Source organism: Nymphalis io, chromosome 14, assembly GCF_905147045.1.
Source record: "Nymphalis io chromosome 14, ilAglIoxx1.1, whole genome shotgun sequence".
In the NCBI taxonomy this organism is placed as follows: domain Eukaryota; kingdom Metazoa; phylum Arthropoda; class Insecta; order Lepidoptera; family Nymphalidae; genus Nymphalis; species Nymphalis io.
In genome coordinates, this window is record NC_065901.1 from 2,449,218 (window position 1) to 2,475,194 (window position 25,977).

At 31.1% G+C, this 25,977-nt stretch overlaps 3 protein-coding genes across 3 annotated transcripts in view; 2 read left to right on the top strand and 1 right to left on the bottom strand.

The window, feature by feature from the left end:
• Positions 1-249: 249 nt before the first annotated feature.
• LOC126773433 (uncharacterized) lies at positions 250-10,076 on the top strand. The gene is made up of 4 exons (XM_050494388.1): positions 250-494; positions 3,037-3,218; positions 3,576-3,686; positions 9,921-10,076. The coding sequence occupies exons 1-4, from the start codon at positions 339-341 to the stop codon at positions 10,063-10,065; spliced, it is 594 nt and encodes a 197-aa protein (XP_050350345.1). The 5' UTR covers positions 250-338; the 3' UTR covers positions 10,066-10,076.
• Positions 10,077-13,790: 3,714 nt separating this feature from the next.
• LOC126773430 (uncharacterized) lies at positions 13,791-16,952 on the top strand. The gene is made up of 4 exons (XM_050494384.1): positions 13,791-13,931; positions 14,275-14,489; positions 16,343-16,453; positions 16,742-16,952. Exons 1-4 carry the CDS (start codon positions 13,791-13,793, stop codon positions 16,950-16,952), a joined length of 678 nt encoding a protein of 225 aa, XP_050350341.1.
• Positions 16,953-23,646: 6,694 nt separating this feature from the next.
• LOC126773357 (acetylcholine receptor subunit alpha-like 1) overlaps positions 23,647-25,977 on the bottom strand; it is a 232,425-nt gene continuing 230,094 nt past the window's right edge. The window contains exons 7-9 of the mRNA XM_050494270.1: positions 24,957-25,541; positions 23,935-24,210; positions 23,647-23,859 (exon numbers count right to left, since the gene is read on the bottom strand). Of these exons, the coding sequence (XP_050350227.1) occupies positions 23,647-23,859; positions 23,935-24,210; positions 24,957-25,541 (1,074 nt within the window). The remainder of the gene's footprint in view (positions 23,860-23,934; positions 24,211-24,956; positions 25,542-25,977) is intronic.

The following is a 25,977-nucleotide window of genomic DNA, read 5'->3' on the forward strand; positions in this document are numbered from 1 at the left end:
ATATATTGATAAAAAAGCGTCATCCCGTTTGCCTTCACGGCTTACGACTTGGTCTTAACCCCTAAATCAAAATTGCTGTACAAAGCATGTTGGTCCTTACCTAATACCTATATACCTATTATACTACAATATCAAAAATATATTAACGTCGCGTTAAACCGTCTCACTCGATCTTTCCTAGTTCCATGTTATGTCATACAACAAATAGTCAACGCTAACAACATATGTGTCAATCACATTCATTACAACACGGGAGACGTGTGGCGTAACAAAATGATTGAAAAAAAATATTGAAAAAAATTACGTGGCATTTGTAAATTTTTAGGATTATAACGAAAATGAAATACGGACTATGTTTTATTTTTATATTATTTACAATCATTAATGAGTGCTCGTGTGTAAATTCAACGGATCAATGTCCAAATATTAAGACATCGTTAGGATCTATACGAAAGAGGAGACATTTGACTTTTCCTGATGGAAGTGACGTAGTTGTGAGTATATGACTTTACTATATTTATACTGAAATCTAGCGATATTGTTAAACCTTGTTAGTCCATACTACTACATGTATTTTATAGACTATCAAATCATAGATCGTAGTTAGAATATAAGGCTGCTACGGTCTTGTTTGGTATTAAATTCGTTGGCTTATGTGAGAATTATTTTGTTATGAAATGTATTACATTATGCTGCATGGTTCCCAGAATAAATAAATAAATTAACGCCATAGGGTCTTACTACCAAAATGTTTATTAAGCTCGCCTGTGTAGGAACCACCCAGAATTGTTAAGTCTATGAACGGTGAGTGAGCCAGTGTTAGTATTATTCTTAAGACATGCTTATTCAAACTCCAGATATCTTACTGAGTTTTCGGCACTCGTCCCCCTCGTCCATTGACACTGGCGAAGGCAATAGAGTCATAACCAAATTAATTGTGGAAAAAGAGGGAAATTATAGGCACATGAGATATAAAACTTTCGGTTATGCGAAGCATAAACGGTCAGTGGTTATGTACCACCAACTAGCTAATTTGCCTATTATTCTTTTTAAAATACAAATAAAAAAACACAACAAGCATCGAGTTACGTAAATTTACTCGATAATTAAAATGAATAATTGGCTAATTAAAATGAATTCATATTTGTGTAATATCATATATTGTTGGAATAGTGTAATTTTACAATGTTTCGGCTAATCTATAATCTGTTTGACGACAGGTCGCGATTCTAATCAAATTTTACAATAGAATTTAATTAAATGTTTTGATGAATTTTAATTTTAATTAGTTTTGTAAATTACAAAATCCATTTTGAAATGTTTAATAGAATTTACTATCGAGTACCTTTTATAAATCAAATTAGCAGAGATGTCCAGTGGCGAGAATATGTGAATCTTAAGCGAAGATTGTGGATTCAGCTTTCAACCGCTATCACTATCACTTTCAAGTGCTTAATTTGTGTTTATAAATTTATCTCGTGCCATTCAATACAATTAAGTGCAAATCTGCCAGACGTGTATTCCAGCAATGCGTGTTGAAGCAGTATGGTGGTATAATCCCATTGCTGGGCTAAGGCTTGATCTCCCTTTTTAAGGAGAAGATTTGAAGCTTATTCCACTAAGGTGCTCATATTAAATTAGACACATTCGGGTTTTTTCGCGATGTTTTCCTTTGCCGTCGAGCATGAGACACATTATAAGCACAAATTAAGCACAAGAAATTCAGTGCTTGTTTGAACTCGTCATTTTCTGTAAAAATTCACATGTTCTAACTACTGAGCCACCTCGACATAGAGCTTACACTGAAATATTAATCTTAATATTGTTGACAATTTTGAGCATCACCATTTTAAAAGGAGAGCTGCGTTTTTATTTTATTATATATTTAGATATCAGCTACGTTGTAATATTAATACTTAGGAGCCCATATCTCTCTGGACATCCTTATCCTACATAAAATTAGCCATTGAAGCTTACGAAGTTGATACGTCGTAGATGGGTAGGCATTAAAAAAAACAATATATTACTTTACTCTACTGCAGTATTACAAGGGATATTCGTATGCTGAATAATAATACTATACTAATTAAATATTTCAAGCGATTTTATTACTTATATGAAAGTCATATGGTACAAAATAACATAAACATAAACAAGAAGTATTTCTTAACCAAGTATCCGACACCCAAAATTAATTCATATTGATACAAGGTTTCTAATGCTGCTGCATGGCAACGAAATATCGTAGCGATTTATTTGTGCACTTCGTTGCACAGTTTTATCGAACATGTGTACGGTAATATCATTGCAGATTATATCGTTTGCACAGTTAATCGGTGGCAGTTGCATTTTTTATTCGTTATATAACGTCTCCGATTGCATTTGCACAGTTTTATCGTACCCTCAGTTCATGAAGGTACTTGCTATACGCGGACGCGTCACATGGACTTAACATGTTTCAAGACGATCGAAGTGGATACTTTGAACAATAGGAAGTAAACATCATGTTGCGTAATTCCCGATAACAAATTACATTCATGCGCTTTTGGGGAGAACTGATCGGACCCAGACATCGGTAGGGAAGGAGAATATAAGCGGTCAGATATAACTTGCATACACGAATCGCTACGATATATCGTTGTCATGTATAGCGTTAAGTTATATCGTACAATAAACTCTAATAAAAATTAAAAGTGCAATAAACTCTTAAACATTGCCATTAATAGAAAAGATGAGATTTATCTGTGTAAGATAATAATAAAACCTGGACCTTTCATTCGGAGATTCATGATTTGTATACAAATTGTATATACGTAAAATGTATATAATTATAACTTATGTATGTACATAACATGTAATTTGAGTTCTTCTGTGTAGATATTTAAAATTGGAAATAGCCTTACATTTAAAGTTAATCTTGTTAATTGATAATTTAAAAGTGCTCAGAAAACTCTTCGTGAATAAATTTAATGTTTAATTTGATTTGATTTAAGTATTATTAAATAGCTGTGTTAAATGTTATTTTTTTATTCTCAGCTCACGATCTCATTGGTTAAGGCTTTCATGACTCACGCACCGGCGGGTTGGAACATTGCTCTGGAAATTGATGTCATATTTCCTCTGCCCGATGCCAAGTTCACGAACGCTCATTTTAGGAAGAAATTGCATCATCGCCAAAAAAGAGAATTCTGGGAAAGACTTCAAAATGCTATAGATTAGTAAGCTTTTACATCATGACTTATAATTGATGTTTTGAAATCAACCTTTTTGTATTTATTTTACATTTACAAACTAGAAAACAGTTTTGTATTATAATATATTTTGTACGAAAATGTGAGTTTTCGATATCACTTTATATAATATTATATTTTGTTAATAAAACTTAATTTGATTTATACCGCGTTGACACAATCGATTTTAGTTGATCAACCTCTAAATCAAAGCTCTTAACTAAGCTGAGCCATTTGAATATTTTAAATCCTCATTTAATTCAAAATATCAATAATCGATCAAATTTTATTGATTGAATTTCAACTTCAATTTGGTTAAAAATATTATTATTTTTTAATTTTCAGTCACAATTTAAACGGTCGTGCATGTGTTTTAAGAAGTATTTGCGAAGCCAAATCTCATCTTGCTCCACCGGGAAAGTCGTTAGTCCACGATCTCCTCAGAGCTATTTTTACGTAAGTAACAATTTTTCTCATCTTTAAAGTTCTTTGACCTTGTTACTTAAGGATGGAATGTAGTGTGGGATAGCGGTTATTTTTTCATTCATTTTATGTATGTAACTCGTTTATAAAATATATTTAAACTTTATTGATTTTATTAAACATAGATTTTATTAAATAATTTTAATTGAAAGGGCATTTGAATATATAATTGATTCCATATCAATTATATATTATACACTCCTAACGTGTTCCAAAATATTTCTTTGAGTTCATTTTCAAGTTGATTTTTTTTTGCTTTATAAAAAATATATAAAAAGAATAAGAAACCGAATGTACTTTATAAAAGATGTTGAAAATATTATATATATTCTGAACTCATAATAAATGAGACCTTGGGGTTGTTATTGAGTCGATTAACTCAGATATAACAAGAAGTTTAAATATCACACGTTGGATAAGCGCTGGATAATCTTACACTCCAAACGTTAAATACTGCTCCGGGTTATATAAATGGAAAAACATGTATAAATATAACGTTCAAATCAGCAGCAGATCATATTACGTCTGCTTACAAATATAATCTCTATTAATATTATAAATGTAAAGCGGAATTTTTTTGTGTTAGATAGTCTGCTCACTAAAAATTATAAGGATGGTAAGAATAGGTATAGACTATACAAACAGTAACGCTTAGCACGGGTGAAACCGTATGGATCACCTAGTATTTTATAGTATATCAGCTTGGGTGCTACAAGGAGACAAAGCCCAGTGAATACTAACTGAAGATGCTGGCTCTAACCCAGACAATTACGTTTCATGAACTTAGTTAATTTGAGTTTATAGCTCATCCTCTGCATATATCAGATGATTAAGGATATTTCTGGATACATCCAGCAACCAAAACTAGATAAGCATGGTGGAATTAGCTCTAGACCTTAAGCAGAGCGGATGCTTTGCCAAAATGTCAGACATTATGTATATGTCACTCATAAACTGTATTTGCAAAATCGTCGATATCACAGTTGAAGTAAGTACCAATAAGGACGAACCTTGGCGAAATGAAATATTCCTACTTTCCAATCGCACGTTATAGAGATCCCTTAAATACAGTTTGGTTTGTTTGTAATGTTTGATACTTATCAACGCTAACAAGCTAGTTACTTTTTATATAGCAAATCGCATTTATTATATATAAAATTAAATTCACATATCTCGCAGTATAATATTCTATAATATGTCTTATTATTATAATTATGTAAATTTAAAATATATTTATTTATAATGAAAGATGGCAAACGCACGAAATACAACGACGTGTGTTTTCATATGGTATATTTCTCCATATCAAATTAATTGCCTTATAATCCGTGTACGTGACGCTTGTCTATACGTGTTTGGATTAAGGCAAATTATTAATTTCAATAGCGGTTTTATACAAAGACGAAGCTCTCCTGAAAACTTGATGACTGTGACGGATTTTCTTTAAAAATTACTATATTTAGATCTATGTAATTAAAAATGTTATTAAGATTATTTCAAGCGTGGCTTATAATTATGTATGCATATATTTATTAGCACTTAAAACTAAGCATCATTGCAAGACGTCCGGTAAACGTAAAGTATAGTTATTGAATTAATTTATAATAAAATTAAAGTAATAGATAAATATGAAGAAATCTTTTAAAAAATTGATATATTTTTTTAATTATTATAAAGCAACGTGGTAAATAGTATACGCGACGAGGGCAACGGATATAGAGGGAGGGCAACGGTGGAGAAGAGACATGACGTTCTCTTATGCCGAGAAGATTGTCCTGTCGTTTGTCGTCACTGCATACTAGTGGTCTCAAGGCACGCCAATATGTTTCGCATAGTCATTATTTAATAAAAATATTATCCTTAACTGGTTCCCTAAGAAGCATCTTTCCAAAGGGTTTTGTTGCGTAAAATGAAAAGGGTTGCATGTTCCTGAAAGAAATAGGCAAACAAAACTTTCCGCTCTGTTATTACAGAACTACGAGATTGTGTTGTTAAAAAGAATGTTATACTTGTTAGTTTAACTGAGCATTTGGTAAATGTCAACTTATTATCAAAATATTCTTGTCGATCGTGTGTGAAAATTTAGATTTGAACATTTTGCCTCTATAGGTATATATGTATGTCTCAAATTATATGTTATTAATGTATGTTGAAATTTTGCTAGCTTATATTAATTATATCAAGTGAATGTATAAATATTTATTAACCTACTTTGTACTTTAAATATTAACATAATACGGATTAGTGAACATATAAATTTAGTAAATATTTATTTTCAATTAAATTTAATTTTTCATTAGCCCATTGATAGCTTAGTGGATTGATTGAGTGGATAGAACGCAGACCGTGCTATGAGCTGTCGGGTTTGTATATTATCTAAGGCGAAGAAAATCATAGGTGTCTCAAAACAAAGCGGCTCACATATTATATATTTCGGAGCTAATTAACTCTGAATGTAATTTTTTAACAGAAGAGGTGTTGACCCACCTGTGGTATAAATTAAATATGGGTATCATTCAAATAAAATATATATTATTCTTTTACAAGAATTTTAGAGTTGTAATTTTACACTAAATTTATTTGATTCGTAATCTAGATTTTAATAATAACCGGAAAAAACGCAATGGTCTTCTAACGATTAAATGACATCGGTATTTTAATTAAATTATTCTATATCATGATTTTTTCTTAATTTTTTTCTTTAATCATTCATTTCAATTTATTAATAAAGAATTGAACATTTCGACAGACAGAAACTTGGACACAATATTTTTTACTTCTTTAATTTATACTATATTTGTCACTATTAATATTATAAATAATGAAAAAGTTTATATGTTTAGATTATTGTACTCAATCATACTAAAATGGTCAGGCTTAACACATTGGCTGCCTAACACCAAACACAATTCTCCCCCTCCCAACCTAGCGGGCAAATCCTCGGATAGAAACCAGTATTTATTTATTAATTATTTATTTAATGTTTTTGTTAAAAAAACATTTCGAAATGAGTCTCAAGATCTAAGATTGTAAATAGCCGAACAATTTTTTTTGAGGCGTTTCTATCAGTAATAAAAAATAATAAGTAAGAGATCGATTTCGTTTTCCGAAAAAATTGGATAGTTGGACAAGGACGTTAAAAGCCAACGTAGAGTCGAATTTGTCATATGCAGTTTGCGAGCCACTTGATTGATAGTACACAGGATAGTGCAGAGCTATGTATGTTTCATAGAATCGTTTGACATCGAAATGGTCAATAAAATTTTTGACTGACATTTATTTTTATTGTGTTCGTAGTCATGCTGACGGAGTAAAATAGAATCTCCATCTCCTGTGGGTATCGTAAGACTACTTAGGGGACTTTCGTTAAGAGTATTCATTAATCAAGCACGTAACCACTCGCAACGCAATTCGCATAGAGGGTTTAAAAGGCAGGCCGACTGTTGAAGTTGCCCTTTCCTAGTACATGAGATAAGGGCAAACGAATAGTGTTGACTTCATTTTTTTCCTTGCTTTAAGAACAAAAATTAAAAATCTAAAGAAGAATTTAGTAAGAGTATTTATATTCATGAATAAACATATCCGTCTATAAATTTCAAATTTATCTTTCTATTGAATTTAAATAACTTGACGAACTGGCAAATGATATATGATGGTGAGTGGTTACCACTGCCTATAACCATTAGCCCTGTAAGAAATATTAACTTAGCTTATTAAATAGGTTTTTGTTAGTAGAACATACATTTTTTAAAAATGCTGTAAAACGAACAAGTTTTGAAACATTATACCTCCAACTGTGATATTAATTTCATTTGCACTTCGAAGCGTAAGAAACTGTTAAAATGATTTACAAATGTTAATGCAATTTGTGCGGTTTTCTGAAGTGATTGAATTTCTTTTATTTTCATTCATTTGTTTATCGACTTTATTTTTTTATATATGTATATTTTGACAAGTTTTTATGTTTTAAGTCTTATTTTAAAGTAATATCAACAAGGACAAGAGTTTTTGGAAAAGAAGATGGAAACACAGGAACACCATCAACAAAACAGGCGGTAGAAAGTTTATATAACTTTGACCGACCACAACTTAACAAGTATGACAAGTGTAGCATTTTATCGCTTATTAATTACTGATAGCAAAAATTAAATATAAATTTATTATAATACGTTAGGGTTTGCTTTAGTTAAATTCATCTAGGTGGGTGTAAATATTTGACATAAATAGATCAATATATTTAGTTTTCGAATAGACAAATACGATATATGTACGTTTCAATAAGCAAACTAAATATGATTATTACTGACTTGAACTTACATTATTTGCTATTGGTTATTTGTGCAAGCTCGTCTGGGTAGGTACCACCCACTCATCAGATATTCTACCGCAAAACATCAGTACTTGGTTGGTTGTGTTCCGGTTTGAAGGCTGAGTGAGCCAGTGTAATTACAGGCACATGGGACATAACATCATAGTTCCCAAGGTTGGTGGCACATTGGCGATGTAAGCGATGGTTAACATTTCTTACAATGCTTATGTCTATGGGCTTTGGTGACCACTTACCATCAGGTGGCCCATATGCACTTCCACCTACCTATTTAATAAAAAAATTAAATTATCGCATATATGCGCTTATTTACTTACCGATATTATGAAGCAAATGAATAACCATATTTTTATCAAATTTTTAATCCTGAAATGTAGATTGTGATACTACCTGGTAATAAACATGCAGGATCATTAAAATAACACGCGCAACACGTCTTTGGAAATACAAATACAAGGAATAAAAAAAGAAAAAGGTAATGATTTATTATATCTAGTGAACTAAGTAAAATGCACTGAGTCGAATAATTTTAAGTAGGCGACAGACATGATTCAGGGGACGTCAGAGTTAAACGTACACAGTACGATGCTTGTTAAAGGAAAAACGTTACTAAGCTCAGGAGTTCTCAGAAGTTGCCTACTTGAAATTTGAAGTCACAAACATTTATCAATATTCTATGATTAAAATTAATGTAGAAAATATGATATAAAGAAACATGTTACCTATAACGTTTCATTTTTTTTTTATTAATAGCGCACAAAAGCGCTATATTTATGACAGATTTATATTATTATAAGATATATTTATTTAAGATTTTGTTTTTAATTATTATTATTTATTAAATAAATATATTAATTTGTGTGTTACATGTGAATAGATCTTCTAAAGGCGTCACACAAATGAGACAGCGACTTTTATCAACCAAAATATGAGTATAAGTCAAATTTTGAAAGTAATCCTCTGCGCTGCCTTCAGGCTATATTATAATTAAATGAATGTACATCGTTTGTATTATATATTTTTATTCAAAATCCTTTTATTTATTATTCAAAGTAACCAGTATGATAAGCGCTAAGAAATATGATAAGGTTAACGCTTAAGATGCTTACGTAATTCACGCAATCCTTATCTTATGTTGTAGCTGAACTTAGCTTAATTGTAATAAATTAATCACCAAGTTAGAATTGGTATTAAATTTATATTTTAAAGGGCAGATTAGAAGATGTATCCAATGGGTGGTATCTAACGAGGCTAGTGTGTATAAAGCCCTACGTGTAAAATTTATCATCGTGCAACTCTTGGATGTGTGTGTTTGTTTTATGGTTACTTTAGCTTTATTGTTAGAAATTATTAATGCGAAATAATAAAACTATGTTGACTTTAAAAGTATGAAGTATTGAATTTATGTTAGCCGTCGAAGCACTTAATGTTTTATTTACAAGAGATTTGTTATACGAGTTTAAGTCTAGAATTTGTTTTATTTGGTTTCAACAAAAAGATTCACAAATGTTTTAGCACGAAATGCGCTTAATTTACTTGGTGGTACAACTTTGTGCAAGCCACTCATGTAGGTAGTATATTCTTCGGTTTAAAGGTAAAGCGAGCCAGCATAACTACGAGTACCAGGGGCATAACATTTTAGTTTCCAAGGTTGGTGACGTATTGGCAATGCTTAGGATGATTAATATATTTTTTATAATACAAATGTAGTGCAGTAGTGACCACTTATTATTTAGAGGTCAATTTGCTATTTTTTTTCTTAAAATACATTTACTCTTATTAACGATGCATATTTTAGTCTCTCGTAATACAACAACATTTATACACTTGCAATATATTTGAATTCTAGATTGGAAAATAATTATTTTTTTTCATTTCAGAGCTCCGATCCATGAGGAAGATTTTACAAATGAAGTGGCGGATACATACAGTGAAATATTAGATCCGAGTTTCTGTGATCAAATCAATGACTGTCCGTTCTCTCTTCTACATTTTACTTTATCGATGAACAGACAGAAATTTTAAATTGAATCTGTATGATGATGTACATAAAAACCGGATAGATTGTTAACATAATTATACAATAAATGTTTTTAATAAAAATTCTTTGGTTTCAACAATTAATTTAAAAAAAAGGTTCTGTTATTTTTAGTACGATTTATTTTATTTATACTATTACGAGAATATGACGATTTATTTTTATTTATCTATAAAATTATTAAAAGAGTTTTTTTCAAACGAAAATGGTAGGTAAGTATTTCATTATTACCTTAACACAAAAACTTAAATACCCACTTATACAAAATGTTCATTTCTAGGGTTTTGTATTTTAAACAGAAAACCTATTTTACGGATAATACTGTTATCTTAAAAGACAAACTCAAAGCTTTTTACTTCAAAACGGGTTGAGCTATCAAGTCATAATTAATATTGTACACTGAGGCGTCCAGTGTTTAAGTGAAGTGACGTAAAATAATTATTATCGTTCTTCGCTTCATAAGAGATTAGCCTACATAAAGCCAACTCATTCACTGATTAAAAAAACGTATAATAGTTATACAAAATAAAAAAAAAATATATATGAAAAAGATTTAAAAAAAAAGTTGTCTTGTTTATATGAACGCTTTTAATAAGTATGACATCGTAACCTGATATTAAAAAGTTTTTGATTTTGATCACACGTGTTCCCTACTCCTTTCCAACGACGTACTAAGCCGAGGTTCGTAAGAGACGTTATCAGAGCGAATGTCAATTATGAGCTCCTACGTGGGCGCCCCTTTTCACGGTTGAGTCTCAATGTACCCCCTTTTCTGGCTTCATAAACGCTCTCAAGACCAAAGGACGTATAGTGTGAAACATTTCGAAAGTAAGCCGTTCACTTTAAAATTTTCAGATTTTGTTTTTTACTTGGATATGTTATACGTACCAATAATGTGAAAGTGATTTTGTATGTTAGTTTTTCACGTCATAACTACCTCACCGATCGTGACTTTGCATACACGTTGTCAGGTTTACGCAGAATTACATGGGGTAACTATCACCTACCCTCTCCTCAGACACAAGCTGCAAACGGAAACTAGTCTTTCAAAGATTATGTTATTCATGCTGTTTTAATAAAGAAATGTCTATCATGTTATGATTTCTAAAGCTGGTTGAAATTATAATTTATTTAAATGTTCTTGATAAGGAGCTGTATACATTTCTATATTTCATGTGCGTTTGATATATTTGATATTTTCATTTAGTAACCGTTTATTATTGAAGAATATTTTGGTTACGAATTTTAAAAATACCTTCATCATATGATATTGCGGGTATAAAGTTCTTTTGGATTGCTTCGATTATATATATGTATATGTATCTAGATACTTATAACAAGAAGAGACCTACAGTATGAAGCTATTTTTCAAGGTTTCTATTTGCAAATTTTATCCGGATCAATTCAAATTTGATTATGAGGGTGTGTAAAACGGACATGATGAAATTATAACCATGAAACCCCAACTTGGGAACAAGATATAATATAATCGTATTTTTGCCTTTAGCAGTCCTATATACTCATAAATTATTCAACTGCACGCTTTGCGACGGCAGCAATATACAAATCTGATTCCATCCTGATAATATGAAGTGAATTAATAAAGAGATCCTCCACATGCAACAGCGAGCAACATGCAACATAGAGCTATAATTCAAGATTAAAATAATTGGTATATTTAAGCTTTCTTTCTAATAATTGAGATTGAATATAAATTAATCTATTCCAATATTTATGATACAAATATATATTATTTTATTTTATTTTATTTATAGAATAGGAAGGCGGACGAGCATATGGGCCACCTGATGGTAAGTGGTCACCAACGCCCTTAGACATTGGCATTGTAAGAAATGTCAACCATCTCTTACCTTGGGAACTAAGATTTTATGTCCCTTGTGCCTGTAATTACACTGACTCACTCACCCTTCAAACCGGAACACAACAATATCAAGTGCTGCTGTTTAGCGGTAGAATATCTGATGAGTGGGTTGTACCTACCCAGACGAGCATATATTTATATGTTAGTGTGTTTGTTTGTGTTCATATGTGACAGAGAAGGCTTGAGATCAACCTATATGCTCGGGCCTCCACCCAAAAATAATATAACATTATCCGTTTGTGAATGCAGGGGCTCAAATGGAGTGCTTGTACAATATTAAGAGCAGAATTTGTTGGCACTTAAATGTTTTCAAAATATTTAGGGCTTAAAAAAAACAGAATTTATTGTTATTACGTCCAAAAAAGTAAATAAAACAATTATTTATCTGTGGATGTTCGTGTTAGAGACTTTTTATGTGCGTGATAAAAAGGTAAAATGAAGCTCTTGAATCAACTTTTATCGTCTTATGCCTAGTATTATCTTTTATATATTTCTATATATATCAGCTAGTTTAAGCATTTACAAAACATAGGACATGACAATACTGTATTCATATTTTTTCTTATAATAAATATAGTTCCATCTTAAAAAAAAAATTATTAACTTTTATCTTATTTTAGAAATTTACAAATATGATTTTCTGATTTGTTAACGTAATAAAAAAATATCTGTTCATATGTCTGTATTCTTGATTTGCACATGAAAATTTCAACAAAAGTTCTTAAGTAAAAGTAATTTAGCCTGAAACTAGATTTACAAAAGTATTTATTTAAAACAATTTTTCAAATTATACTGAGGCAATGGACGCGGCAATAGTTGTGAGCGGTATTATTTAATTTCATATAATGCTGTGTGTGTGCGACAGAGAAGAATAGAGTCAGCACATCAGCCTATGTAATAACCAACTAAGGATTTCAATGAATGGATCAATTATTCGTGCATATAAGTGCAGCGCAAGTCGTGGCTAGGACCAACAGAAAAATAAAATCAAGCAGGATACTGGCGTTACATGGAAAGAAATGGAAGTACGGAATCCTATTCATTTTTTTAAATAAAAGAATAGGTAGGCGGACAAATATAATGGGCCTGATGGTAATGGGTCACCAACGCCCATAAATATTGGCATTGCAAGAAATATTAATCATCATTTACATCGCCAATGCGTCACCAATTTATGTCCCTTGTGCCTGTACACTGGCTCACTCACCCTAGAAACCAGAATACAACAATACCAAGTACTGCTATTTTGCGGAAGAATATCTGATGAGTGGTTGGTACCTACCCAGACGAATTTGTACAAAGCCCTGCCACCAGTAACAATCCATACAGTTGTACCATATCTTGCACCCACCAAAATAAATAGCTCAATTTGGGACTTCATTTTACAAGCTTAATTTGGGATCAGATGGCCGTGTGAGAAAAATGTCCCAGGATATTATTATTATTATTATTTGCGTAATATTTAATAAGGTTAAAAATTGCTTTGATCATTAGCTTAGATCACCAAGTCATTAAAATAGGCTTTATGTATGGCTATCTGACTGTGTTGGTATTTTAAGAACTATGTTGCCCTTTATTTGGTCAAAAATTAGGTTAATTTCACATCCAAGAATAAATATAGTACGCTCTAAGCTTTGTATTCTTATCAGTTAGCGACAATTTCTCTTTCAGTAACGGGTTCAAATGTATGATAATTATTTGAACCGTTATCTTTGACATACATTTTGGTCATATCTTTAGTGTTGTATTTGTAATTTATGAGTGAACATTCCGTAACTTTTACTAGTCTCATTCTTAAAAGCTATATTTTTACTTGAAATAATAACGAAAATGTATCTTAAAATACAATATTTGGTGATTATAATCTTACTGTGTATGGGATCGATTACAATGGAGCGTAATGGAAATGATCTGAAGGTACTTTCTAGAAGAAAAAGATACGTTGCATTTCCGGAAGGTTCCAGTTTCTCTGTAAGTTTTTTTCTTTTGAATAAGTTACTTAAATCATGAAATTTTATATAAATTTGTGGAACATTCTCGATTGATAGAACTTGTTTGTTTAATCGAAACGTTATGGAATATAACATTTGGAAATGATTTACGTTATATATAATATTATAATTCATCTTTTTTTCTGTGGAAACCAGCATATTTCCTAAAAAAATATCGACATTTGTGTCCCGAACCCAACACTTACAGGCTATTTATATTATGTTAATATAAGTATATGTATGCATGTATTTTTCATGCATTGTAGTGTGCGTAATTTATTGATTAGGATCATTTGTTAAAAATTCCTTCATATCCTTTCCAGTGTGCAGGCTGCATGACTGTCGGTGTAATTGGACAGCCGGCGCCCGCTACCGCCCCAGGAACCTTCACCTTCGGTCTAAATTGGGGTATTGCTTATGAATTACCTAATAACACTGAGACCGCTCTGTTTTACCGACGCAAGAAACATGGAAAGCCATTAGCTCAGAGAAGAAGTAGACGAGAACTGTATGAAAAGTTAGAAATAATTTTGGACAAGTGAGTATTTTATTTGAGATGAAATTATCCAGTGGATCGTAATTAAAGAATTTGGGTTCAAATCCGGGAAAAGACCTCTAAATTTCAAAATTAATGTCATGCTCAACGTTCATGGAAATCTTCGTAAAGGAATTTTCATGTGTTAGATGAAATTTTGCTTCACATATGTACACCCGCGAAAATAAACTCCTTCTTCTGAGAAGTCGAAAAAGTTTTTCCCGCATTTGTACATATTTAGGTACTATTTCTTTTCAGTATTTTTTATCACTAACCAAAAGCTATTTATATTATTATATATTTTACTTATTTATATGGGCAACAGAGACTTTCAATATTCGAAAACCAGTTTATGCGATATTGCAAATTATCAAATCTGTATGTATCTTGTACTTCAAATAATGTATTGCTTTGTTGAGTCAATAATTAATTTTGGTCTAATTAAACAAACTAATTTGTGATCATAATTTTGTTAAACCTAGATGTGGATTATTTCCATAATGCAGTAATGTAATCTATCAGGGATAAGGTTTTGTGCAAGTGTAAAAATTTAACTGCTTAAATCATTATTTATGTTCTGCTTTGAATTATTATGCTAAATTTTAGGTACAAGTTACATAAGATCTTTGATCTCGTGCCTAACGGCTCATTGATTTTATCAAAATACATTTCATTTCCCAGTGTCTATGTATGGTATACTTACAACGTATAACAGAGTTGTATATTTTTTTATTGCTAAAAATGTATAAGCTACTGTACTTGTTATATTGAATATATTTTATGATAGTATTAATATTTCTTTTACGAATACTAAACATAAGGCTAAGTGGAAGTCAAATGACTACAAAAATATGGAAAAAACAGAGGCGAGCGATGTTTTACTAAAGATTAAAAAAAATACTTTGGTGAAACTCACCTGGAAACATTGAAAACAGGCATAATAAGTAATTGAATGGTATCCCAGGAAAAATATAAAAGGGACGTGAAATTAAAAGATAGGAAGATGATCTACCAAAAGATTGAAGAAGATTAGCTCGGAATAGAAATGAATGGAAGAAACTAAGAGCCGAGATGGCCCAGTGTTAAGAACGCGTGAATCTTAACCGATGATCGTGAGTTCAAACCTGGGCAAGCATGACTGAATTTTCATGTGCTTAATTTGTGATTATAATTCATCTCGGTGAAGGGAAACATCGTGAGGAAACGTGCATGTGTCTAATTTCACTGAAATTCTGCCACATGTGTATTCCACTAACCCGCATTGGAGCAACGTGGAATAAGCTCCAAACCTTCTCCTCAACAAGAGGAAAGGAGGCCTTTAGCCCAGCAGTGGGACATTCACAGGCTGTTACGGAAGAAACTAAGGGAGATCTATGTCAAAGGACAACCTGACCAAAAAACTAGTCGCTGAAGAACCGTTCTTTTTTTTTTTTTTTATAGAATAGGAAGGCGGACGAGCATATGGGCCACCTGATGGTAAGTGGTCACCAACGCTCTTAGACATTGGCATTGTAAGAAATGTCAACCATCGCTTACATATCCAATGCGCCACCAACCTTGGGAACTAAGATTTTATGTCCCTTGTGCCTGTAATTACACTGGCTCACTCACCCTTCAAACCGGAACACAACAATATCAAGTATTGCTGTTTTGCGGTAGAATATCTGATGAGTGGGTGGTACCTACCCAGACGAGCTTGCACAAAGCCCTACCACCAGTAGATTCTTACATAATCGAATTATATTTATTTATTTAAACTCGAATTAAATATTACATTTTATAAGTTAAAACTGTTAAAACTTTCGTCAGTGAATAAAAACTTTCATTATTATTATATATCTTATAACTTGTTATAGTATGGGATACAGCGGACGACAGTGTATTTTAAAAACCCTTTGTGAAACTGCACAGCGAATCGTTCCCCATGGCGGAAATATGATAGAAGAAATTTTCAGGACTATGTTCACGTAAGTTATATTGTGTATGGTATATCAAATAGTTTTTCAATTCCTACATAATAATTAATTATTCACGAAATACAAAAGCTTAGATCATTTCATGCAAATCACTTTTCAGTCTCGTCAAAATGAGTTAAAATTTAGATTCAAATAGAAAAAATAATCTCATTGTATATTAGGTTTTGTAACTTAATATTCATTTCAAAGCCAATTGAAGTATTGTAAATTTTACCTATGTAGTGATCTTCGATGATTTATAATAATAGGTATATTAATTATAAAAACAAATTGTTTTAGGTTACCTATGGCCAAGGTACTTCCTTCAGAGCCCTTGGAACACACTTTATATGACTCAGCTCATCGCCTTGGAGTGTTATTAGAATCATGTGAAAACTTCAAATGTCCGTTATCATTGGTAGATTTGGCTAAGGGGTATTATAATGCACCAGCGCCGAACGTGGACACGGCCAGAAGTCCCTGGGCATTGTTCAGCAGTAGCTTCGGATAATTTGCGCAAAATTCATACTTGTATAAATAGATCTATCACTTATCTCTATATTTATGTACTTTAAGAATATGTATATAATATAGTTTTGTTTTAATATTTTACAAATATTTAAAATTTGTTTATTTAGTAAATTATATTTCTCAGAATTTTAGGAATAATAAAAGATCCATTGCTATCTCTTTATAATAAAAAAAAAAATTTGACATTCATTTCATCATTCATCATTCAATTGTATTATTATAAATATTTAAATTGTGCGTGAGGAGGTGAGGTGTGTTTGAGGACATATCACATGTGTGAATGTAATTTATGAATAGAATAAGAAAAAAACACGTTGAAATATTATTAACGCATAACATTTAATATTTATAGTTCATATTTATAATACATTTTAATATTAGCAGTAAGAATTCATGAGTGATTTGTAATAATACTTAATAGTGCTTGATTTTAATTAACGTTACAAAATGAGACTTATTAATAACCTTAAGTTACATTATTAATATATTATCTTGCATTCCTTACACGATACCTTTACTTATAATAAACATATACATATATATGTTACAGATTCATATGTTGAGCTACACGACATACTCGACTTTCAATATACGTAATAGCATAGTGCATAAACCGTACAGTAAATTCAAATTCTGTTGTTTGTAATTTGTCGTACAACAAATATTTCGAAACAACTTATCTCTATACACTAAATTAGTTTTAGTGATTAATGATTTTTTTAAGTCTATTATTTTGTTATGTATTACTTTTAACTTACATTATATTAAAATAAATATAGGAATTCATGAGTATATCTATTAACAATTAATTTGTAATATTTATGTGGTGTTCATCCGATTGCGTCATTTTCGTCGGTCGCAATGTTTGTTCAGAAATTGTGAAATGACAGTTTAAAAATATTAAAACCTCTTTAATACATATGTTTATTTAACCAGCCAGAATTGATGACATTACTGAAATTATTAAAATTATTTAACATTTATTAAGAGATACTAAAGTAAAGGGGATTCTTAATCAAAGTATATATTGATTTTGAAAATTATAAATAAATCATAATTATCTTTAAGATAAGCACTCACAATTTTCAAACAAACTTGCCGTTACTCGTGACTAGAAAAGTGAAAATTAAAATTTACATCGAACAGAAAATTTATTACAACTAGTAATACAGGATTAATTATTTTAATATTAACAATATGAGACGAAATTACGAAAATTACATTGAACCTTACCCTAAGAAATACGCTTACGCGATTTTAATTAAATTATAATAAATGTTTAATAAAAGCGTTTATGCGTTTAATTTTAACACAATCAATATAAGATAAGCAAAAAAAAAATACTTTCATAGAAAAGCTTAATATAATATAAGGCACCAAGAAAGAATTTAATAAAAATAAAAGTAAAAATTATTATAAAACTACCAATATGAGATGTTATGCATAAACCAAATCTATAATAGATAAGATAGATAGAAACATTTATCTTTCAAAAAATTCCACTGCTTTATAAGACCCTCGCCCGTTGAAATATATTTAAAAACCCTGTTACTACGTACATAATATTATTATTCACCCAGTACTCAAAACTTGACAATAATCATAATTGAATATTTAAGGAAGTCATATGGAATTGTATGTTTCGAATTATTTGCTCCCACTCCAAAATGTTTTAATTGATCACACTTTAGTGGGTCAATAGCAACTAAACAAAAAACACAGAAGAATAAGGTATTAAAGTTTTATCTTTGTCTATTTATTGTATGATGTATGTTTATAAGGCGTTGTTTTTTTTAATTTAAGACCATTTTTTATACGTACAATACATAATAATATGCATATAATATGGATTAACATTAAAGATTTAATAATTATAATGTCCGAAAAAACTTCATATAGACTATAAAGTTAAAGAAATAATTATTAAATGTGGTTTTTGGGGTGCCTACCTAAGTCATCTTTTACTATTAGACGATAATTGTACATGACAACTAATTAAAGAAAAAGATGGGAAATTAAAAAAAAAAAAAAAAAATTGTAAAATCAATTCAGCACGTAATATTTATTACTATACAATCATGTAGATTTGGTTTATGCAGTAACTATTTGTTATATTAGACACAATATTATTCGAAAATGATAAATTTATTGACAAAGCGCATATATATTCATATATATATGACATTTATTATACATACAAATGAAATATTTAAAAATCAATATTATCAAGTTTTTTTTTTTAATTACTGTATTTACATCTAATCGTGTTGGAAGCTCAACGCAAATTTCGTGTGTTTTTCCACTACTTAGTTATTCATATTTCTTAAATTTACGTTCTCCTTAACTAGTTACACGCATTAAACTCTTACGAGACATAGATAAGTTTGACTACAATACGGGGTAAGCTAAAAATGATACTAAAAAATGGTTACATATCTATTAATTTCGTTATTTATCAGTGCTTTTTTTCAATAAAAACATTTTATCTTTAGCAGTTTGAGTCATATTTGAGACCAAGAACAGTTGTGGTCTAGCTTCAAATCGATTTAAAAAATGATATTAATTGTACATAAAAAACAAGAATCTTACGTCACTTTTGGAAGACGTTTGATTGAACATGCAATACGCCTAACTTACGTAGATATTCGTAGATTTATAGAGTATAATAATGTTACAATATAATTTAAGATAAATGATAATAATAGAATAAAAGATAGACGTGCAATAAAATATGTTTCCAAAATTGTTGTACAAGAAATTGCTAGATGAAATTCTAGATTTCGACAAACCTAATTATAAAGCGTTACGGATTATCTGTCAACCATTCAAGAACTAAAACTTAAAGCTACGAGTACGATGAATGGCATTAAAAAACGTAACAAACTCAGACGACCCAAATCAAGCGATTTAGAATTATTGCTGAATGATATACTCCTTATATGGATAAATAAAAAGTTACAGTAAATACATACATCTACAACATTTAATAACTACGAATCTAATTTAGCACTAAAGGTACTGTGAAAGGAACGTAGAAAAATAACTTGTCAATTTAATATTATTTTAAATTTCTATGTTGATCGACTATATTTACATGTCAACATTTCGGTTTAGTTGATTCTTAAAATTACTGACAGCCATGTGATAGCTGACTATGAGTTCGAAGTCCCATCACACGATGGAGACAAACTAGCTATCGAGGTTTAAAACAATTTTAAATAACAAAAAAATATTTCAAGAAAGAAAGATCGCTTCGAATAATGTTGAAAGAAAATAGATAGATAATAATACAAATATTTAATAGTAATTTATTTAAATTAAATAAAACAGAACATTTAAAAAAAAACAACAAAATCTAGGATCATATATAAAAATGTCGTGTAAAAACACTGATGAACTAGCTTTAATTGACATTAGTAAAATAATAATTTATGACAACAAATTTGTCTAACATCGTGCTTACGAACCGACTCATTCGTCGACTAACTCTAATAAACATTGAGAAGCTAAAACACCACTTATTATATACTTATATTAATTACTTATTGACGATGTGATTCTAGCGTTATTTATTGTAAATTTATTATTTACCTATCTAAATTGAGATATACGACAAAACTACTTTCTCATACCCGTTTATCACCCGAAACATGCATATACAGACGTAATCTATAATAACGACCTCGTTCCAACAACTCAAGTATCAGATCAAACACAACAGGGAACAAATAAATATAAACTTACCAAGATGTCTTTCAGACTATAATAACAAGGATACAACCAAAGTTACAAATCACAGAAAATATTTAAGCAGAACGCCCTCGAGCTAAGATTACAAAACTGGATGTTTAACCAATCGAAGGATTTAAGAGATCAAAAGCTTTGCCGTAATCAAAATTTCATTCATACTAAATAATTAGGATTATTAATCGTTGTATCGGCTTAGCTCATCCAGTTTTAACATTTCTAAGGGCCTATTCTAGGTTATTTATATTCACATTATTTAAAATCGAAATCCAATGAATCTTCAATCTTTTCTGGATTTGTTGCGAAACGAATCAACGTCGTGCGCATTAAGACTATACTTGATTGTAAATTTCATGTTCACTTCGACACAGTTATTTTCATCCATACTCATCTTTATTCCTAATATCTCAATCGACTATCATTCAGTATACTTAATCACGATTACACTCGTCTTCTAAATATATTAACCTATGGTGTTTCTTTAGAAAATCTATCTATTATAATATTATTTGCAGTCATATAAAAATAACAACAGACCGTTTATTTTCTAGCAAATATCTACAATAAAAGTTGGATAATTACGGAATAGTGAGGGAAGCCTGTGGACTTAACTAACCATTATTTATAATGACAATAATATTTCTAACTTGGTGTTTCGGTGCGTGCAATAGCACTTCCTACTCAATTTACCGAGGTGATTTTTTATCGTAGAAAATTAATTTTAAGTACAACAATTCCTTCCAAAAATTCCTTCGAATAAAAACTGGCGTCGTTAGTGCCAAAGTCACAACTATAGCAGCAGCTGTATACGAGGTATTGATGGCTATGACGTGAGTATTGACCAATAAAAAATTAGGTACAGTTACTTGATTTTGTATTGGTCACTATCCTATTGGAATTATAGGGTAACGTTTGCACAAAACACCTGTATAATTATTAAGATTTAAAACATCCAGAGCTGCATGAAGTGATTGTGACTTCCCTAAATACTGACCTAATTTTTTACTTCTTTCAACCTTTAGCGAGCTTTCAACAGGTTACTTATGAGTAAGCACCGTCCATATCCTGTGTATAACTAACGCAATTTTACGTATTTTCTAATCTACTCTAGCCGAATGCGTAATTGGCACAAACAGCTATACACATTCAATAACACTTATAATATTAAGACGAATCACACAAAACGGTTTGAATATTTTCACTAGAACCATCCCTGTTTACCTTACTGCTCGCTGTTGAATTAATTAAAATATTTTTAATTTCAGTAACTAGGTAATCATTATCTAATCATATAATGATGAATTACTTTGACATATCAATAACGCGGCTCGAAATTTTTTTTATTACGACAAAGGCTACGTTACTCTACGTGATGGGTTGAGGTGAAGTTATACGCACTCGATACGTCTAACAAGTAAGGTGTTTAAAATTATTTTGAAAATACAACCTACTTTATAATATGAACATGAATAGGTTATTAACAAAAAAATGATATCTAATATAATACCTAAATTTTCGTTACATACTAATTTCGATATTCGCAACAATGATTTTATTATCTAAGACAAGTGGTAGAGTGCCTATAAGTGAGTAAAATACTTTATAATCGGTGAAAACGTGAGAATAAAAATCAGGGGAAGTAATTGGTGTACTAATTTTACCCTGTACTCTAGGATTAATGAAATTATGGTAAGTCAGTTTGTGAAAAATCCATAATTCCTAGCTCATTGCAGACATATCGTTATAGCTTCTCAGTCGTTGCTTCATAGGGCAAGCATTAGATGTCACAGAATGAACAAGCACACATAAAAAAAACACGACAGCTCTCACAAATTAATTTAAGAATACGTCAGTTAGCCTTTTATAAGAAACTATGACCTTGGCAAAATTTGGCACCTTAAAAAAATTTAATTAAATAAGTTACCAAACTATCTAAGAATATCGAATTTTATAAAAATTTAAATTACAAATGGCAGTCAATTGTTGCCTATAAATATATCTAATGAAACAATACCATCACCATCGCAAAGTGACATTACAGCTATGCGTAGTATATTATTATATAAGTGATCATCAGTTGTGACGATTCACTTACCTAAATATCTACAATCCCTTAAATTATTATAGCTACAGGGAAATTACGATTAATTCTTTTTATCAATCGATATTGTCCTTATAAGTTTTACGCGAGTACGTAGTTTATAAAATTTTAAATGTATATTTAATGCATCATACATACTCACCAATATATATTCAATACATCATCTACAATGTCCCACTCATTGAGGACGTTTTCAAGAAAATGAACTTCATAATATTCGATTAATATTAATACGCTTGAGAGAAAAGTATCTCTTTACAATCTAATTTTATATCATGAAATTGAGCTCAATTTTATTCGAATTAAATCCTATATAAGTCAATGTCTTTATACCAATTATGCAACATAATTTATGGCGACAAATTAATTTTACTTTATGTAAACTATACAATGTTTGTGCGCTCATGTCGAATAATCTTTAGAAAATAAATAACCTAATTAACTTAAATTAAATTAAAAAATACAATTAATATACGCTTAAAAATATTTACGTTAAATATGGTGATTCCAATATAAAAAATTATTGACGGCAGATTCGACGCCAACACAAAACGGCCGTGCATATGAGGTTCTTCCGTTTTTGTTTTGACTATCGACGGACACAGTACGCGTATGAGTTTATTTATATAAAAAGACGGTTTGGACACGCAAGCGGCGTGAACACGTCCCGCGGCGCATCGAGCGCTTGGCACCACACTGAGCACAAAACACGTTCTCGCCTCACAGTTCCCATCTGGGAGCTTTACATAGATCATCCATGCCACCACATCACGATCAGCTCCCAGAACGTCTTCGGCGGCGAGTGGCCGAAGACGTAAGACGAATTTCAGAGACCCGGGTCACTTTCCGAGCCCATCTTGAGCAACTCCAACTTTTTCTTCGCAATTTTCGAGTAAAGAATGTCAATGGGCTTTGTGTTATCATAAAACGTCGGCGCTCTGAATATAATGAGAGCTGTACCAAGGACGCAAGCTATCGTAAAAGCGAACAGGAAAATTCTGTCCAATACCATAGCTACGTATTTCCAATCATCCTCAACCTGAAAATTTTAAATAAAATACAGTCCTCATATAATTTTATATATAAAATTAAATTAATTATTAACTTTACTTACACTTTCAAATTTGTCTTTATTTTTAACATGCTGAGCAATGAATCTAGATCCTTCTATAGTCTTTTCCATCTCCCTAACGTATGGTTTTTCTAGAGATGGACTGCCATCATCAAGATCTAAACGGCAAGGTGATCCTGGGGGTGGAGAAAATAGTTCATCATCACCGCCTGGAGGTGGAGGCGGTGATGGAGGCATCCCTGGCAGTTCATATTCCTCGCAGCCCCACTCCTTATACTTTCCATCCATGTCATCGCCACCATAAACATCAGTAAGTACCTAAAACAGTATTTAAGATGAAAACCATAATATAACAGAAATGTCGGTCCAATTTCCACTGTTTGTCCGTGACAAAAGTATAAGACGGAAGTGGCATCTGAAATATTCGGCGATTAAAATGTCAGTTCGCATTCACTAGGATCGGTGTATCGACGTAGCTTAAGCCAGCAGACAATTAGGTTGGAGTGGAGGTTTCGGTTTCGAGCCGCGTCTGCCGGATCGTATATCGTGATCCGTCCGCAGCCACCAGAGAAACATAAATAACGGGGGCCGCGCGCGCTCGTTAAGCCCTCCGGCATTGAGTAATAAAGGAAAATCGAAATAGAATGAAATTGGGCTAGAAGCGATATTTTCGCGATACATACGAAACACAATGGATTTAGAATATTGTTGAATGAAGCGTTTCCCAAAAGAGTCCTACGACTGAGGACAATTAAAATGGTTATTGTTAAGGGTGGCTTCGAGCCGACTGTAATAGCGTTTTGTTTGTATTGAATCCATTCTGATGGGAAATGGCTAAAATTAAGGAAACTCAATGAGAAAAGGTGTTCTTTTATTTGAAAAGGGATTTCTTTAGAAACTCCTATTGTAAGACCTTTTTTAAATTTAATTTAACGTTTCAATACAACGTTATACCTTTTTAAATATCAGTATGTATTATTTCATTCATTATTTATCTTACAGTTTTATTTGTTTTTTGTGCCTCGTTTTTTTTTTAGTTTTTTGACCCATTTTGTTTTCCTTACCTCAATCGGCTTATCATTTTCATCATCATCAGATTTTTCAGGCCTTTGTATACATAAAATTCTGGGTAAAAAATCTATAAAGACTTTTCGCACCCAAGGAGCCATATGATGTGTAACTGGAGACCTAAAATTTACGTTTAGCACCACAATAGTGACTACAACTGATAATGTAACTAGCATCATAGTAAATAATAAATATTTTCCTAACAAGGGAACAGTCAGTGACGTCGGAGGTATAATTTCTGCTAACAATAAGAAGAACACGGTCAAAGATAGTAAAATTGAGATGCAAAGTGAAATCTTTTCGCCTGAATCTGATGGAAGGTAGAAGACGAGTACTGATAGAAAAGAGATTCCAACACAAGGGATAATGAGATTGACCGTGTAGAAAAGGGTTTTTCTTCGCAAGGTGATGTTGAAAATAATATCAGGATAAGGTTCTTCGCAGCATGAGTAGAACTTTTCATTCCTAGTTGCCGGTACCCGCATGATGTCCCATTCGACCGAGATGTAGTACTCCGATAGGTCGATACCCATCCCTATATGATCGGAGTCCGGAGTCTGCTTCAAATGCCTCAAATCCACCTAAAAATTACATATATTCAATTTTTTCAAAATCAATGAACATCTTACTTCAATGACACAAAATATAATGTTTTTTAGAACATAATGTTGAATCTTTACTCTCAGTATTTGTATGATATACAGCTAGTAGATTTTTAGTAAAATTTATAACCAGACTAAAATTTTAAAGCAAAAGTCTCTGTTTGTTACCTCGCGGCTAAACTACAAATAAGATCATAATTAAATTTGACATAGAGCGTGGAACCTTGATGCTTTATTTACAAATGCCAACTAACTATGGGATATACAGAATAATGAATTCTATATTCTATCTTAAATGCAGCAGCTGGTAAGACGTAATTGTATAAAATAAAATATATGAATCAGATAATAAAAATATTAAAGCAAACACTTTGATTACAATGTAACACATGTTAAAATGATTCTTGTGTAAATA

Bases quoted from the DNA above. Each gene is read 5' to 3' on its own strand.
- LOC126773433 (XM_050494388.1), top strand. From the start codon at position 339: ATGAAATACGGACTATGTTTTATTTTTATATTATTTACAATCATTAAT. The intron at 495-3,036 runs GTGAGTATATGA...TTTTATTCTCAG, and splicing joins CTGATGGAAGTGACGTAGTT to CTCACGATCTCATTGGTTAA. The intron at 3,219-3,575 runs GTAAGCTTTTAC...TTTAATTTTCAG, and splicing joins CTTCAAAATGCTATAGATTA to TCACAATTTAAACGGTCGTG.
- LOC126773430 (XM_050494384.1), top strand. From the start codon at position 13,791: ATGTATCTTAAAATACAATATTTGGTGATTATAATCTTACTGTGTATG. The intron at 13,932-14,274 runs GTAAGTTTTTTT...TATCCTTTCCAG, and splicing joins CGGAAGGTTCCAGTTTCTCT to TGTGCAGGCTGCATGACTGT. The intron at 16,454-16,741 runs GTAAGTTATATT...AAATTGTTTTAG, and splicing joins ATTTTCAGGACTATGTTCAC to GTTACCTATGGCCAAGGTAC.